We start from the raw sequence: 16,870 nt of genomic DNA, 5'->3' as shown, positions 1-16,870 counted from the left end.
CAGTAGGTGCACACTGAATTTGGCTCAGAGGAGTCTGATCTGCTGGGAAATTGTGATACCCACATAGAACCACCTTTTATGTTTTTTAAAAAACAAATTATACAACCCCGCCTCTGGCCCACAGGCTTCCCAGCACTCAGCAAGCTGTACAAAAGCTTCGTGTACAATCCCTTCTTTGTTGTGTTGGAGGGTGAATTTGAAATGATGCAACAACTGCACTAACCTCTTTCATGCTTTTCTAATTCTGGACTCACTGGAAGCAGCTACAGAATGGCTCTCCCAGTTCTGCACACGGTCACACCAGCACAGCACTGAGAAAGCGGTGGCGGTGTGGTATGGCTTCCCGCCCTTGGGGTACCATTTTCCATTCCGATTGTGTGAATGCTGTTTATGTCAAAGGAAAACGTTAAAAAATAGGCCATAAAGTTAGAATTGGAATTTATCCTGCTATGAAGTTGAACAATTAAAAAGTCCCTCAAAGTTTTTATATATTTAAAAGACGACAACACCTTGGCCTTTGTTTCCTACCCTGACTCCCCTCACCACTGGGTTGACTGCTGCTCTAATGGTTCTCTCTCCTACTGGGGAGATCCTGGTGATACCCATTCAGCTGCCACTTGCAAGAGGGGCCAGCATTCCAGACCTGGGGCAGGGGTATAGAAGAGGGTCCACAAATTCAAGTGACCTCAGTAAGTGATGGCACAAGCCTGAAGCTTTTTGCCTCTATGACCCTCAGAATCTTTAGGATCAGGTTAAAAAAACGTGAGGAGATGACCACATGTCATACTGCTATTTGTCCTGTTTTCCAAGGTGTTTTCAGATTCCTCATGATTCTCACAACCTGAGGTCAGCAGTATAGATAGCGCCTTCCTCTTTTTTAACAGATTGGAACAAGCTCTTAGAAGCTTAAGCTTATACTGCTATGAGGTCATATTCAGAGCTGGAAACCAGGGCAGTTTCTCCACACTTTTTTTTTTTTTTTTTAAGAGGCATGTTTTATTTATTTATTTATTTATTTGTTTGTTTGTTTGTTTTTTGTTTATACATGCACTGGGTACAGTCAGAAGCGCGGGAGGGTGAGAGAATTCACCAGAGCCAGAGCGGGGAGCAGAGCAGGCAGAAGGAACGAAGTACACTGCTGAGGGGAGCAGTGGGCGGCAGGAGAGGTCTGCGCACCATGTGGAACCCTCCTCTGGTGGCCGGGGAGCAGCCGGGGATCGAACCGGCGCCGCAGAGGCTGCGGGCAGCTTCGCAACCCAGCGCTCTACCGCTGCGCCACTGGGGAGGCCCTCTCCACAGTGTTCTTATCTCACACACTACTAGAGTTAACTATTTACTGGGGGGCCAGGAGAATTCACCCTAAACTAATACGTATTAACAGTGACCACAAATGTTAACATATTAATACACTAGATGGAATTTTATGTCCTAGGATAGGCCTTTGCAAAAAATTCAAGTGGTTTTAATAGTCACTGAACTCTGGAGAAAGTATTAGGTTTAGTATTAAAGAGGATTGTTTAATACTTTTCAATCATATTTTCTAGGTCTGAAATTTCTCTTAACTATCTTTATTTTGAATTGTTTTTACTGAGCTTATCTAGACAGTGTATTCATTTCTAAGGGTTTCCAGAATTCGCATAAAATATGAATAAAGACACTGCCCTGCTTTCTCAGTCCTGTGTATTTTCTAATTAATACTCACAGTCTCCACACTTTCCCTTTTCATTCCTTCTCTTTCCTTTTCTTCTTTTACTCTTTCTTCCTTCTACTGGACCATCAAGCATATTATTGAACATCTATGTCCCAGCCAGAAACTGAAAGTATAAATTTAATGAAAAATGAAAAAGTATAGTGTAGAATTGAAAAAAGGAATCCTTTATAGGCAGTGGTGAGAATGGAAAGGCAGCAGCTTCCATCAAGTACTAATTTAGAGGCCAGCAGAGGGCGGGTCTAAGAGGGCTTTAAAAGCTAGTAGGAATTTAGAAAACCTAAATAAGGGACCAGGAATAAGACTAATCAATACAAAGTAAAAATCGAAATCAACAAGCAACTATAAACCAGAGACACACTACGGGGGTGGGGGAGGGAAGGGGAGAGGAACGACTAGGGTCAAAATAAGGGGGGGGTGCAACTGTATGGGGAATATAACCAAAACAATGCATACATTGTGCAAAAATGAAAAACGATGTAAGAATTATATAAAATATTAAAAAAAACTAGTAGGCATTCCACATGAATGTTAATTAAAAGTGAGTTGACTTTCATATTTGTGACAACATGGATGGAACTGGCGTGGGATTATACTAAATGAAATAAAAAGGATAAAGAAAAATACTGGCTTTCACTCAGGTGGAATATGAAGGAAGTAAAGGGACACTGGAGATTAGCAATTCAATCGCTAGGCTACGTGAAGAGAGCCACCCTCACCATTGCAGATGGGCAACATCCAATCCCCTGGGAGCCAGAATAGAAAGAAAACAGGGAAAGAAGGGCAAATTTGCCACATGAGTACGGATGTCCATCTTCTACTCTGGGACACTGGAGCTTAATTCTTGGGCCTTTCACCTGGAACTGGGAGTTTGACTCCCCGATTCATAGACCTTTGACCTGAATCAGAATTATACCTTTTTTTGGTTCTTCAGCTTGTGGATGGCTTAGTTTTATAGTATAACCATGTGAGCCAATTCCTACAACAAATACTCTTATAAATATCTCTAGACATTCTATTGATTCTTGGTTTCTTTGGAGAACCCTAACACACCAGTGAATGACAAGACATTTCTGCAGGTTGACTTTACTTACATGGGCACACACAGTGTGTAAGTGAAAATTCCCTCTGTTCCCTGCAGTTTTTTTTTCAGTTCTAAAAAGGTAGATTACCTTTACTCGGAATATGAATTCTACCATTTTTCTCTAAGCAGTTTCATGTAACTATTTCTTCAGTTCATTTGATTCTGCAAACATGTGCTATGCATCTAGTGACATTGGGTGTGGAGGAAGGCAAGGATGACACAGCCCTCGTCTTCAAGAAGTTCAGATTCGAGTAATGATTTCCACAGGGAAAGAAAAATTGCAGGTTCCACAACATTCAGTAAGGAAGTCTGAGCAGATGTTCTTTTTCCCATTTTAAAGGTCAGGTCACAGAAGTTCAGAGACAATAATCGCCCGTTAAGTCTCTGGTAGGTCAGAATTGCTGGTGCTAAAATGCAGGTTTTTCTGTGCCAGAGCTTGCTGTATCCTCTCTACAGTAAGAGCCAGTTACAGAAATTCAGAGCTAAAAGGACTTTAAAGGTCATTGGATTCAGCCTCCCAATTTTACAGGTTAAAGAACTCAACACCCAAAACAGTAATAAGGGGCCTCCCCGGTGGTGCAGTGGGTTGAGCACAGCGCTGTGAAGCAGTCCGCAGCCTCTGCAGTGCCGGTTTGATCCCTGGCCTGCCAGGGAGAAATCCATATGGCGCTGCTCCCCTCAGCAGTGTCTTTGGACCATCTGCCTGTTCTGTTCTCCGCTCTGTCTCTGGTGAATTCTCTCACCCTCCCGCGCCTGTGGCCTGTACCCCAGTTCTTATATAGATAAATAAATCTTAAAACAAAAACAGAAACAGTAATAAGTATCTTGTCCATACCTTGAAAGAGCCCATTCTCCTGCTGGCAGCCCAAACCCCCCAAACACCATGACGCTGTACTGTACACAGACACCCATTCCTCACGACACCCTACCAAAGGCCAAAGGGAAAGGCTGGTGAGTTTAATATTTCACTCTGTAGATTTTCAAGTCATTCTCTGTACATGTTCATTTAAAAAAAAAAAAAAGCATAACCATGTAATATGTGAAAATTAAGAGGATTTTATTGACATGTTTTTGGAGAAAATCATTCACATGTAAAAGTCTGACATTTGATACGAGATTTATTCACTTTTTTTTACACATGAACTCTTGAATTTGGGAGTCACAATTTTTCATTTTAACAGGATTTTCACATGATCAAGTCACAAAATTGGCACACTATATTAAAAAACTAAGTCAAACAGAGCTAGACAAAGTATGCAGCTTTATGCCAATTTAAATCTCAACATGCACCACCCCTCATACATGATCTTAGAAGTATCTGCTGTGAGCTTACTGAAATATTAACTAGAGAATGTCTGAAGTCACGAATGATTGTTTATAAAATAAAACCTCTTTCCGTAGTGCTACTTGTTTTGTTATAGAAAAATATTACAAATAAAAATTAGTGCTATTCAAGGTGTTCATTTCAAAATCACATATGATACACAGGTTGAAGCTATCTTCCCCCTTTCGTACAGAGACATCACAATATATTAAGTGAAGACTGAGTTACTGATTGAATGTACCTTGGCAACCACCACCATGGTAACGACACACTGCTTGTTATGCTGACTGATTTAAAATGAGAGTGAACGAATTAAAACATTTTCAGGTAATGGGTACACATAATTTGTTCCTAGACTAGACTCAGAAAAAATACTAGAGAAATGTGACAAAATTTGTATTTCTTCCTGATACAAGAAATTTGTCAAAAAATCTGTAATTACAAAACAGATTCGCTTTTTATAAAGGAAAGGCTAACTTTTTTTTTTCATGGTTGGTTTCTTATTTGCATATGATTCAAATTTTAATTTGGGCCCTTTTTATCCCAGAAGGTGGAAAGGGGTGGCTTAATATTTTAAGGTATATTTGACAAAAAAGACTTTAGAGTACTGTTACAATCAAACTGTAATAGTTTCCTTTCCTGTGATTATGTAAATTTTAAAGGAAAGAGGTCTTTCATAAGCTATATACAGCAGTTCACACTTCAGTGTTTCTCACTTGACAATTAAAATTCATGACAAATACTTGTCACATAAATTTATGTAGGCACATTTAAATTCTGTAGCTTTACTGGAGGGGTGAGGTCTTCTGTGGGATCATGATTCTGGATTCCATTTCCTGAATAAGTGGGACTGAAAATAGGATCAAGATTACTGTGCTTGATCTTTTCTAAATGGATTATGGTAAACATTCATTATCAAATAGGTTGTTGAGAATGTTCAGAAGATAGGCTGCTTAAAATCAGAGTACAGGTAAACAGGACTCATCTCAGGGGCAGAAACATACAAGTTAACAATAGATCAGCTAGCATCCTGTAACACGTTATTAAGAGGAAAGCAGATCCTATCTGGAGATGTTTTTCACTTGTGGAAACTTTGTTAGAAAAATAGCATTTTCTTATCAAAATCAACAAAAAACTATGAACCAGAGACACTTTTTGGGGGATGGGGGCTGGGAGGGGAGGGATTGGGGTCAGAATGGGGCATGTGCAGTTGTATGGGGGAATATAAAAATAAAATTTATTATTTAAAAAAAAAAAGAATAGAAAAAAGCCAATAAATATTTATTGAATGGCTGAATGAACAAATGCATCACTAAAATAATGTGAATTAGCTAGGGGATTATTAAATCTCTTCTTCAAGTCAATTTTTAATCTTAAGATCCTTTCAATTAATATCCCAAAGGAGCTTTCACAAAACTTGACCAAATAGTTTTACATTCCATATTAAAGACTAAATAGTCAAAAATAAATAATAAAATAATTGGAAAAGAGAAAAAAGAAAAATAGCATTTTCTTGAACTGAACTTACATAACACCAAGTAATATTTTTGTTGACTGTATCCTGGACAAAACAATAGATAACACTGTCCTTATAAAACTATCACTGCTGAGCAAAACATGCATCTGGGAACTGATGAATGTGTAAGAACAAGCAGCAAAGTCACATACACTTTACATGACTATTTTAAATTAAAAGATAATACCTGTTTTCTAGAACAAATTATTCTTTATTTTTTGGGTGGCATATGGGCTTAAATGTATTTGACACGCAAAGTGGTTAGTACTTATGACCTACATCAGTAATACTGGAGCCCAATAATTTTCTTAAAAAAATTAAGCTGCTGGGATTTCATAGTATATAAATATGTGGGTATGCACGCCTATTCAGGTGTACATATATATACGTACACACTGAAAGTCTAAGTATCAAATCAATTTTCAATGTACTTTTCAGTGTAATACTTGTGAGAATTGACAATTTTGATGAGAAAGGGAATGCTTAGAAAAAAATTTAGTTGTGTAAGAAATTTTCAGGGAATATATAAATCTACAAAAAGAAGTAGTGATATAATAAAATTTACAACATATAAGAGTCTGGAAATTACCACACAATAGAAATACTTGAAAAAATGAATAGTCTTTACTGAAAACAACTATTAAATAAACCTTTGACTATCATATTCCCTACCTTATAATAATTCACCATCCTAGAGCAATATACTACTTTTTAAAAAAATTCATTTTAGCTTCCAGTGAAAGAACATAAAACAATGAGAATGAAAATACTTTATGCCTGTTAAAATATTACCTGTATAATACACCAATTCTTCCCAGCCATGTTTATGCCATGCTGCATTCCGTATATCTTCCCTGGTCTGAAGATCCTTGTAAGCTTAAAAAAATCACACAGAAAAAGCAAGGCTTAAACCAAACATACTGTCCTACATTCTAGCATATCCTTAAGGATTTATTTAGTTGTTCATCTAGTTTTTTCCAAAGACACTACTTGGGGAATTTAGTACTAAGCTGGGAAAACTGAGTTGGTTAGTCTGAGCAAATTATGTTAGGCCTTGTAGGAGAAGCAAAACAATTCGTTCTTAATTCCATAGTCTAGAGGTTCCAAGACCTACCTTTACAAACCAAGTGAACTTCTTCAATAATATGTTAAATTCATAACCAGGAACTGTCAGACTATAGATAAGCAACATTAGAGTGTATTTTGCTCAACATTTACAAAGCACAATAAACTGGATAAGAGACTATTCATTCAACGCAGTGGAGAAAAAGGCACGGCAGGGTTCACTCCTGCCGAGTACTGCAGTTTACTCCAGAACAGAGCTCACACTGAGAACAGGGAGGAATGCTGCCTGAAAGGTGTGATTTGACCAGGCAGGTCTTGAAGGTTGGTTCTGTGTCATCAGCACAGAATACGTGAGAACAATGTTCCAGTGCAGGGGGCAATATGGTCAAAGGCATCAGAATCCTCGGCGTCACCTGGTACGTTTCACAGATGGTGAAACTCATCTGGGTGCCTTGGTTTTTGATCCCAGCCTGGGCAGGATCCTTCCAACTACTTACCAGGGAAATGCCTCTCAAGCATCCTGTCAGGTCCACTGTGTTGGTCAAGATTAAATGCCACCCAAAGCTTCCTTAGTCCCATTTCTGCTTGGGACACCTTTCCCCTTGAGAATTCCCTTTTCCTAAGAGAAGACCTATCCTGTAGAGCTAGCAATTTCCCTCCACTATTACGAAGTATAAATGTGTTATATAAAATGAATGAAGATGCTGAAAAATAGAAAAATCCCATTGGCATCAATGCATCACTAATGCGCTGTGTGCAGATCCCCTCTGGCAGGGAACACAGGCTGGGGAAGCCTTTTGAATTAATTTTTCTACTGTGGCAAAATATACCTAACAAAATTTATCATCTTAGTAATTTTTAAATGTACGACTCAGAGGTTGTGTAAAGCTTTTCATCATCCCAAATTAAAACTCTATTCTCCCCAGATCCTGAAGGTTTGGGGTGGGGAGACGGTTCCAAGAGCACCAAAAATGACTTTTCTTGCCTCAACTTACCCATTCAGACATAGGAGCTTGGCAGATATCCCACCATTTACTCATTCTGCACTGTCATTTCCTGAGCACATTTTTAGAATTTATGACTCTATCACTGTTCCAGCCCATCCTTTCCACCTTCATCTGTAATCCCATCTCGATCCTGAAATCTAGTTCATATTCCTATTATTGATTTTCCCGAAAGACATCAAACTTTATTCCTTTAAGTGTTAGGAGTACCCTGAATATAACTCCCTGTGTTACTGTCATGCACTGCCTTGTGGCATGCCATTCCCGGTTGCTCTGTCCTTCGTTAGACTCATCACCTGGTCTTTGTAAACCTGCCAGGACCACAAAAGTTAAGCTAACACCTCAGTTCACTGACATAGTCTGGAAATAAGTTATGCTTTTGATTTTTAAAACATTAATAACTATTTACAAATGTGCACAGAACACACTATCAGTACAGGCATGCTCCTGCTTTTTCAAAGTTTGTGTTATCCCACTTTGCTTTTACGAAAGCATTTGTCTGTTTTAGATAACCGAAAGAAATCCAAGAGATTTTTGCTTTTGCAACAGAAAGTGGAAGCAGTGTTACTCGGTCTGCGATGTTGTTCAGCAGGCAGTGTGCCCCCACAGCAGTGAGGATGGCGCTGCCAAGCTCCTACCCTGGGAACTGTTTTACGCAGGCTGTGTGTATATCACATCATTTCTGCTATTTTGCTTTTATGTGTTATTTTAGGTTTCAAGGTTTTTTTCTTTTTTTGAGTTTATGTATTACTTCGTGTGACTTGTTATTTTTGGGGTCTGGGAACATTCAAAAATTTTACCATATAAATTGTTTCTTTGCATTATGACATTCTGGTTTATAGAAGGTTTCATAAAAATGCTCCATTTTTGAATAGCAAGAAAGCTATATTTAGTGACTAAGATCAGTTCCTGTTCTAATAGAAAGACACAAATAGCCCCAACTGTGACAACCTGCATGACACAGGGGCTGGGACTGGGGGGAGAGTAATGTTTACTTGGTGGACACCTGAGTCAGATACTAAAGGACATCAAAGATGGTGCCAAACAAGTGGGTGGGGATGGCAAAGATTTAGAGAAGGTTCCCTGGGACAATGGAATCAGATGCAGAGGCAGGCAAAGTGTATGTGCTTGGGGAGTTGTCTCCCTGGGTAAAATGCAGGACTGTGTCCATCAGGGCAACAATTCAGTCTAGAAAGGGAGGGTGGGACAACTTTATGAAAGAGACTCAGTATTCCCTGTCCCATGGCCACAGGATTCACCTTCTACTCCTTTCACCAGTATCCCCCTCTCGTGACCAGCTTACTAAGGTGCCGCAAAGGTCTATGGACCTTTTGTTGTTGACCTCCTTCATTCTTGCACTTACCTTCCATCTGTGATGTTTGGATTGGTACAGTGTTTTAGGTTCTTGACTTGTATCAGCTTTACAGCATAGTACACCTTATTTAACTATGAATTCTGAAATCCCAGTAACACAAAAATGGAGGTAAAAAGTACATACCCCAGAGATGATGCACCATATATAGCTGCCCAATCTGAGAGAAGAATCCTCCAACTGCTTCATTATTGTCCTGCCTGAAACGAACCGCACGAGCCCTATGAGGGGAAAAAAAAGAGTTTGGATTTTTCAATTAGTTTCGTTAAAAAGAATCAGTAACTTTCCTCCATACTCTGAGTTGTTCAGAATGAGAGCTAATTGTTTAACTCTCAAACCCAACTGAAAGTTAAAGAGAAATGTAAATGTACCTATTTTTTGAGAAGAGGATAGCAGTTGATGACTATTAAAATTAAAATGTGAAAAAAACCCAAAACATGAGAATATATGGTTATACTGATTATTCACATAAAGTCAAGGAAATTGCCAAAGGATAGAGCCCATCAAGTTAAAAAGAATTGTTTCTCCATGGACTTGGTGACAGAAGGTGAGGGAAACCTGGATACTAGAACATCCAAGATACCCCAAGGTACTGTATCCAAGGGAGAGGGCCCACCGAGGAAAATGGGTTCTAGAGAGCATATTTACAAACTAGCTGCAGAGACTCAGAAATGCATGCACTCCTAACCATAAGGGCAATCCTTAATAGAGTATGTGGAAGAGTCTTGAAATCACTACCAAAACTGAAGCTGCATCTTGTTTTTTGCTCTCCATATCAGACCAAACCACCAGAAAAATGAATACCAAATGAGTTATTGCATACTATGTATGAAGTATGTAAATACAGTACATATATGTATATAACATGAAATTGTGATTGGTTAAAAATTGGCATTTAAATTTTCCTTTCTAAGATTTCTTTTGCAAGGGTATTAGCTCTTTATTTTTTTATTAGCTCTTTATTTTTTTGCATAGAAGAACTGGTGTAGGCCAGAGTTGCAGTGGGTGAGAGGATTCACCAAAGATGAGTGGAGAGCAAAACAGGCAGATGTACTGAAATACACTGCTAAGGGAAGCAGCGGGCGAGACAGGAGAGGTCTGCTGTGCCATATGTGGGTTAGCTCCCTGGCCTCGGATGGAACTCAGGCCATAGTGGTGACAGCGCTGAGACTTAACCTCTAGGTCACCCGGGAGGCCCGGTATTAGCTCTTTAAACACCTTCTTTCATATCTGTACCAGGTACTTTATTACTTTTATCACTCTATGTAGTGATTCATTTGAAATTTTAAAAATGTTTAAAGTATATATAAATTTCCAAAAACAGTTTTCTAGAATCAAATTTGAAAGGATGTGGTTTTGTTTTAAAGATTTATTTATGCATACAGGAGCTGGGGTGCAGGCCAGAGGTATGTGGGGTGTGTGTGAGAGAGGATTCACCAGAGACAGAGTGGGGAACAGAACAGGCAGACTGACTGAAATACACTGCTGAGGGGAGCAGCGGGGGAGACAGGAAAGGTCTTCTGCACCATGCCCTGGCTGAGGATCAAACTCGTGCTGCAGAGGCTGCAGATAGCTTCATAGTACTGAGATTTAACCCCGTGTCCCACCAGGGAGGCTTGAAGGACTGATGTGATGTGGGGATGTCTCAAGAACAGTCTCCTGTGACTCCATACCAGATTACCCAGTAAATTCACATCAACACTGCTTAAACTTTGACCAGCAGTGTCAATCACATTAGGGTCTCAGAGCTGACAGAATGGGCGAGATGGATTCATTCTAATTTATTTAGAAGAACTGGAGGCATGTGAACAAGGATACCAATCAACATCTACATACTCTTGAGGGAAAAGATGTTTGAATTGGCTTGATCAGTGCATTCTCTTCCTGTAGCCAAACTTCACAGCAACTGAATTAGAACTTCTCAAGGTGGGGTAAAGGTTGTGTAGGGAATCCAACCTGTCATGGTGATGATGCCAGTCTCCTTCAGATCACTGTGCACACCTCTGTTCTTATCCACCATGAACTCAACTCTGGGAGGGTGACCCAAGCTTTCAGGTTCTTGTGTGGTGAAGGAGGGATTGCTTGTTATTGCCCCACTGGTACCCCCCAAATGATATTAATTCTTTACCATTTACATTTAGAATTAAGTGATCAATATCTTCATAAAAATTGAAGTCTGATTGGTAAATTATTGAAATTTAATAAATCACTAACGTGCATTCTAGTTCTACTCAGGACAAAAAAACTGTCTTTCATTGATAGTGACAAATATTCAGGATTATTAATTTCATTCTGAATTTTAAAAATTTAGTTACAACAGGCAAAGAAAACATACTTGCCTTAGCATGGTAACAATCAGAAGCATGTACTGAAGAGATCACCATCTTAAATAGTTACCTATGTGTCAAAATATAAATTGAATGCTGAATTGCTTTATAAATAACTTTACTTAAGATAACTGAAGAACCTCAGCACTTCCTCAGCACTTCCCTCCCTGTATGCAAGTCTTAATTAATAATTATCCTATTCTGTAGGCAACTAAATTATAAGCTAAATTAATAAATTTCTACCTATTACAGTAACATACTATCAAGTATGTATTTCTCAGTTTTCAAATTAAATGAAATTCTAATTTGCATTTTTAGCCTTTGATGACCCAAGAAGACTCATTAGAAATAGATCAGAGATTCATTATTTGTAACTAGATGGTATTAGTAATTATCTAGTCCAGAGGAAGAAATGCCAAAGAAATTCCGTAACTCAGAAAGGGAGAATAGATATAATTGAGAGTAAGTAAAAGTCACATACTTTCACTTAAAGAAACCAAGGCCCAAAGCTGTTAAATAACTTACACTAACCCACAGATTTCCTCACACCATACCATTTCCTACATTATAGGAGAGTAACTATGAGCCACTAATTAGGATTCAGAAATGCAAGTTTCCTAAGAAAATTTCTACCATAATTACTAAAAATATATACACACAGACACCCCCCCCCCCAAAATTTAAGGTACAACTATGTTTAAAGTTTCCAAAGGAGGAAATGCTCAAAAAAATATATATATATTTTAAAGACTAATTTTTTATTTATTTATGCATATAAGAACTGGGGTGTAGGCCAGAGTTGCAGTGGGTAAGAGGATTCACCAGAGTGGGGAGCAGAACAGGAGAATCTACTGAAATACACTGCTGAAGGGCACAGTGGATGACACAGGAGAGGTCTGCTGCACCATGTGGGTTAGCTCTCTGGCCATGGATGGAACTCATGCTTCAGTGGCTGGTGATAGCTTAGATATATTTTTATGCTTACTTTGAATTATTTTTAGGAAACTATTTTAATCCTAAAGTTTTCAGATTCAAAGTATTTTTAACTAGCAAAGATCTATCATTGCAAAAAGTATGGAGACGGGAAAAAGAAATGTCAGCATCCATCCCTTCTCCACTGCAGTGCATCACAATTCCATTTACTGAGTCCCCTGTCCCTCTGATGATGCTGGTCATGACTGCCCTCACTGAGTATTCCTGCTCCAGGCATGACTAATGGTTAATAATTGATTCTTTCCCTCTTAAGTATTCAGGCTTGATAATATGTTTTTTCTTATTGTAATTTTAAGGTATCAAAATAACTGAAAAATGAGAAAGGTAAAGATGAAATTATACAGGTTAAAGTGGATATTTTGTTATAAGTCTAATGAACATCCTTCTTGTGTTTCACTATTAAATTTAATATGGCTTTTAAAATGGACAAGATGTACTCTTTTGTCATTTATATTAGAACCTTCTGGTTAAATGGCACCCTCCATAACTTGTTTTTATTGCATAGGAAGGGGCTCAGGATGGCTTTTACATTTATAACTGCTTAAAAAAAAAATCAAATCATTTTGCATTTTCATAATGACTAAGGATTCAACACCTTTTCATGTGCTCTTTAGGCGTGAGCATGGAAGTTATTAAACTGAAACTTCAGTTTTGTTGGATACTGTCATGTTCACTTGCTGACAAACTGTCCAGGGTTGTTTTCACATTAAACAAGCAGAGCTAGGTAATCATGACAAACACATTGTAATCCATAAAGCCTAAAATATTACTACTATTGGGTTATCAGAAAAGTCATGACATTTTTCCAACAATCCAATTATTTGGACATTCACAGAAATTATCAACACTTGATTTAAATAAAATATTCTCTATTTCTAATAATTAAAGTTTTTTTTAAATTAGGAATTAGTATTCCTAATAAAATTGGTATTGAATTTTATCAAAGGCTTTCTGAACATGTATTAAGATGATTTTTAGATTTATTTATGCAGACAAGAGCTGGGGTATAGGCTAGAGGTGTGGAGAGGGCTGTGTGTGAGAGGATTCACCAGACACAGAGTGGGGAACAGGTAGACTGACTGAAATACACTGCTGAGGGGAGCAGTGGGTGAGACAGGAGAGGTCTGCTGTGCCATGTGGGTGAGCTCCCTGACTGGGGATCATCTGGTACTGCAGTGGCTATGGATAGCTTCACAGTGCTGAGACTTAACCCCTTGTGCCACCTTGGAGGCCCCAAGGTGATTTTTATTTTAACTTTTTTTTAAATAGAATCCTTTTTTAAAAAAAAAAAGATTTATTTATTTATGCATATAAGAGCTGGGGTACAGGTTCAGAGGTCTGGGGGTGAGGGGTGAGAGGATTCACCAGAGACAGAGGGGGGAACAGAACAGGCAGATTAACGGAAATACACTGCTGAGGGGAGCAGTGGGCGAGAGAGGAGAGGTCTGCTGCGCCATGTGGGTTGCTCCCTGGCTGGCCGGGGATCGAACTTGTGCTGCAGAGGCTTCGGATTGCCTGCTTCGGATTGTGTCACAGTGCGGTGCTTAACCCCTTGCGCAACCAGGGAGGCTGGTGATTTTTATTTTAAATGATGAAATATTTCAAAAATTCTAATCAAATAGATTTTTAAAACATTAATACTTTAGATTATGTTATGTATTTGCTTCTGATCTTCAACCAACAAGTATTATCATCTGTCTCTTTAGTTACAGTCATCCTAGTGGGTGTAAAGTGGTATCCAAAAGAAATGAGGGCCTCCCTCCTGGTGGCACAGGGGTTAAACTCTCAGCGCTATCACCAGCCACTGCAGCAAGTGTTTGATCTAGCCAGTGAGCATCCCACATGGCACAGAAGACCTCTCCTGTCTCACCTGCTGCTCCCCTAAGCAGTGTATTTCAGTAGATTGGCCTGTTCTGCTCCCCACTCTGTCTTTGGTAAATCCTCTCACCAGCTCCCCCACTCCCCCTTTTCTGGCCTAAAAAATAAGTCTTTAAAAAAAAAAAAAAAGAGGGCCTCCCCGGTGGCGCAGCGGTTGAGCGCTGAGTTGCGAAGCTGCCCGCGGCCTCTGCGGCGCCGGTTCGATCCCCGGCTGCTCCCCAGCCACCAGAGGAGGGTCCCACATGGCGCGCAGACCTCTCCTGCTGCCCGCTACTCCCCTCAGCAGTGTACTTCGGTCCTTCTGCCTGCTCTGCTCCCTGCTCTGGCTCTGGTGAATTCTCTCACCCTTCCAGGCTTCTGACTGTACCCAGTGCTTGTATAAACAAAAACAAGCAAACAAATAAATAAAATGCATGCCTCTTTAAAAAAAAAAAAAAGAAATGAATAAAGAGAAAGGTGAAGGTCCCTTTGTATTCCTCCTCCTCCTTTCCATTGCTCTCGGCCCCCCATTCTGGAAGTAGTCTCTTTGAAGATGAGTCTCCTGTTCATAGCTTTGTACTTCTACTTCTTTTGCAAGTATTCAGGAACAAGTTATAAAAAGATATAACTTGTTACATATAACTTATTTATATAACACTTGCTATATCTTTAAAAAATTTACATAAAAGATACCATGTTGAACATACTCCTTTTTAACTAGTTCTCAACTTGATGTTTTTAAGATTTATAAGGTTTCACTGCACAAATGTATTCCCTAAAGACTGTTTAAAATTTTGGCAACCACAACTGACCTCTTATTTCTTATGTACCACTAGATTCTTCCATACATTCATCCCTCCATTCAGCATTTACTGACCACCAAGATATGACAGGCCTTAAAGGTAGAGTTGCAGACTAGAAACAGATGACTCTATTGGTATGTGATTAATGCTCTAATGGAGGCACAGAAGTGATGTGTATGGGGGTGCCAAGGCCAGCACCTTCAGAGAGCATGTGTGTAGGACAATAATCCGAGTCTTAATTGTATATATTAATCAATTTCCTCACTGTGAACCATCCTTGGATTTGTGATATAAATTCTCTTTTGTGTGGTGTGTCATTAGCAGCTTTATTGAGGTATATCATAAAATTCACTTAAAAAAATTCACCAAAGTATACAATTCCATAATTTTAAATAAATTTATAGACTTGTACAACTATCACCACAATCTAACAAAAGATTTCTTCTGCAAAATTTCACTGTTCTTACCCCTAGACCCAGGTAACTACTACTACTCTTTTTCTCTATTTTGCACATTTCATACAAATGAAAGAATATGTGGTCCTTTGTATTGGACTCTTTCATAGAGTATATTTTTGAGGTTCCAGGTTTGTAGCATGTGAGGTCATTCCTTTTTATTGTTAAATAATATTCCATTATGTGGACATACCACTGTTTATCCATTCATCCAATGAATTTAGGTTGTTTTCTCTTTCTATTATGAAAAATGCCATGATCATCGTAGATAAGTGTGTATGAATGTATGCTTTCATTTTGAGGCACTGCCAGACCATATTACATTCTCACCAGCAATATATGAAAATAACAATTTATTTATAATTTCTCACCACTGTGTATTATTATCTGTCTATCCTAGTGGGTGTAAAGTAGTAACATCGTTGTTTTATTTTGCATTTCCATTTTATTACCTTTTCATGCACTCATTAGGCATTATATATCTCCTTTGGTGAAATGTTTATTCAAATCCTTTGCCCATTAAATTGTGTGAATTTTGTTTGTAGTTAAAAAAAAAAAAAGGCATTAAATTAACATCAACTATTCTTTTTTTCTGTAACCTCTTAGTAATCATCTCTTATTAAATTGATTTATAATACCATGTTTCAGTAGTATTATTTGTACCTTGATAAATGTATTTAACACTACTCTATACCCACCACCAAAGTTCTAGCACCATACACCATTATTAAACTGAGCCTTTTTACCAGTTCCTTCTACCTTCCTTCCCCTTCCACTCTTGCAACCATTTTGACCTCAACCATTTTCAATTGTAGTTTAGTGCCCAGTATATTCACACTGCTGTGCAACAGATCTCCAGAATTTTTTTATCTTGCAAAAGTGAAACTATTTTTAAAATGATGTAATCTGAATTATGTAAGTTTAGTATTTTGACAAATTATAATTAATTCTTTTCTTTTATGGATTATGGTTTTGCCATTGTATTTAGCATTTTTTGACTAATCCAAGTCCACAAAGGTTTTCTCCTATATTTTCTTCTAAAAGCTTTTAGCTCTTACATGTCAATTTATTTATTTATTTACATGTTTATTTTTGGTGAATTTCTGTATTTAATGTGCGGTAGGGGTCTCTATCTTTCCGCAAGGATATCCAGTTGTCTCAGCACCCTTTAGCCCCATGTTATTGCCTTAGTGTATGTGTCAAAATTCAACTGCGTATGTATGTGAGAATTTATCTCTGGACTTTCAATTGTATTCCACTGATCTATCCTTATGCCACTACCATAATGTCTCAGTTACTCCAGCTTTGTAGTCAGTTTGGAAACTGCTAAGTATGAGTCCGCCAGTTTATTCTTCTTTTTCA

At 38.4% G+C, this 16,870-nt stretch overlaps 1 protein-coding gene across 2 annotated transcripts in view; it reads right to left on the bottom strand.

The window, feature by feature from the left end:
* Positions 1-3,801: 3,801 nt before the first annotated feature.
* The window catches only part of NIPSNAP2 (nipsnap homolog 2), a 28,755-nt gene continuing 15,686 nt past the window's right edge, over positions 3,802-16,870 (bottom strand). Inside the window, exons 6-8 of one of the 2 annotated variants that reach the window (XM_037506760.2) lie at positions 9,200-9,294; positions 6,425-6,508; positions 3,802-4,966 (exon numbers count right to left, since the gene is read on the bottom strand). In XM_037506760.2, the coding sequence (XP_037362657.1) occupies positions 4,902-4,966; positions 6,425-6,508; positions 9,200-9,294 (244 nt within the window). In that variant the 3' untranslated portion in view covers positions 3,802-4,901. The remainder of the gene's footprint in view (positions 4,967-6,424; positions 6,509-9,199; positions 9,295-16,870) is intronic. The other variant, XM_037506759.2, reaches the window with a different exon arrangement.

The sequence above is a fragment of the Talpa occidentalis genome, unplaced genomic scaffold (assembly GCF_014898055.3).
Source record: "Talpa occidentalis isolate TD23 unplaced genomic scaffold, MPIMG_talOcc4v2.1 talOcc4.12, whole genome shotgun sequence".
Taxonomy (NCBI): domain Eukaryota; kingdom Metazoa; phylum Chordata; class Mammalia; order Eulipotyphla; family Talpidae; genus Talpa; species Talpa occidentalis.
This window is presented reverse-complemented; position numbering and strand designations above follow the sequence as displayed.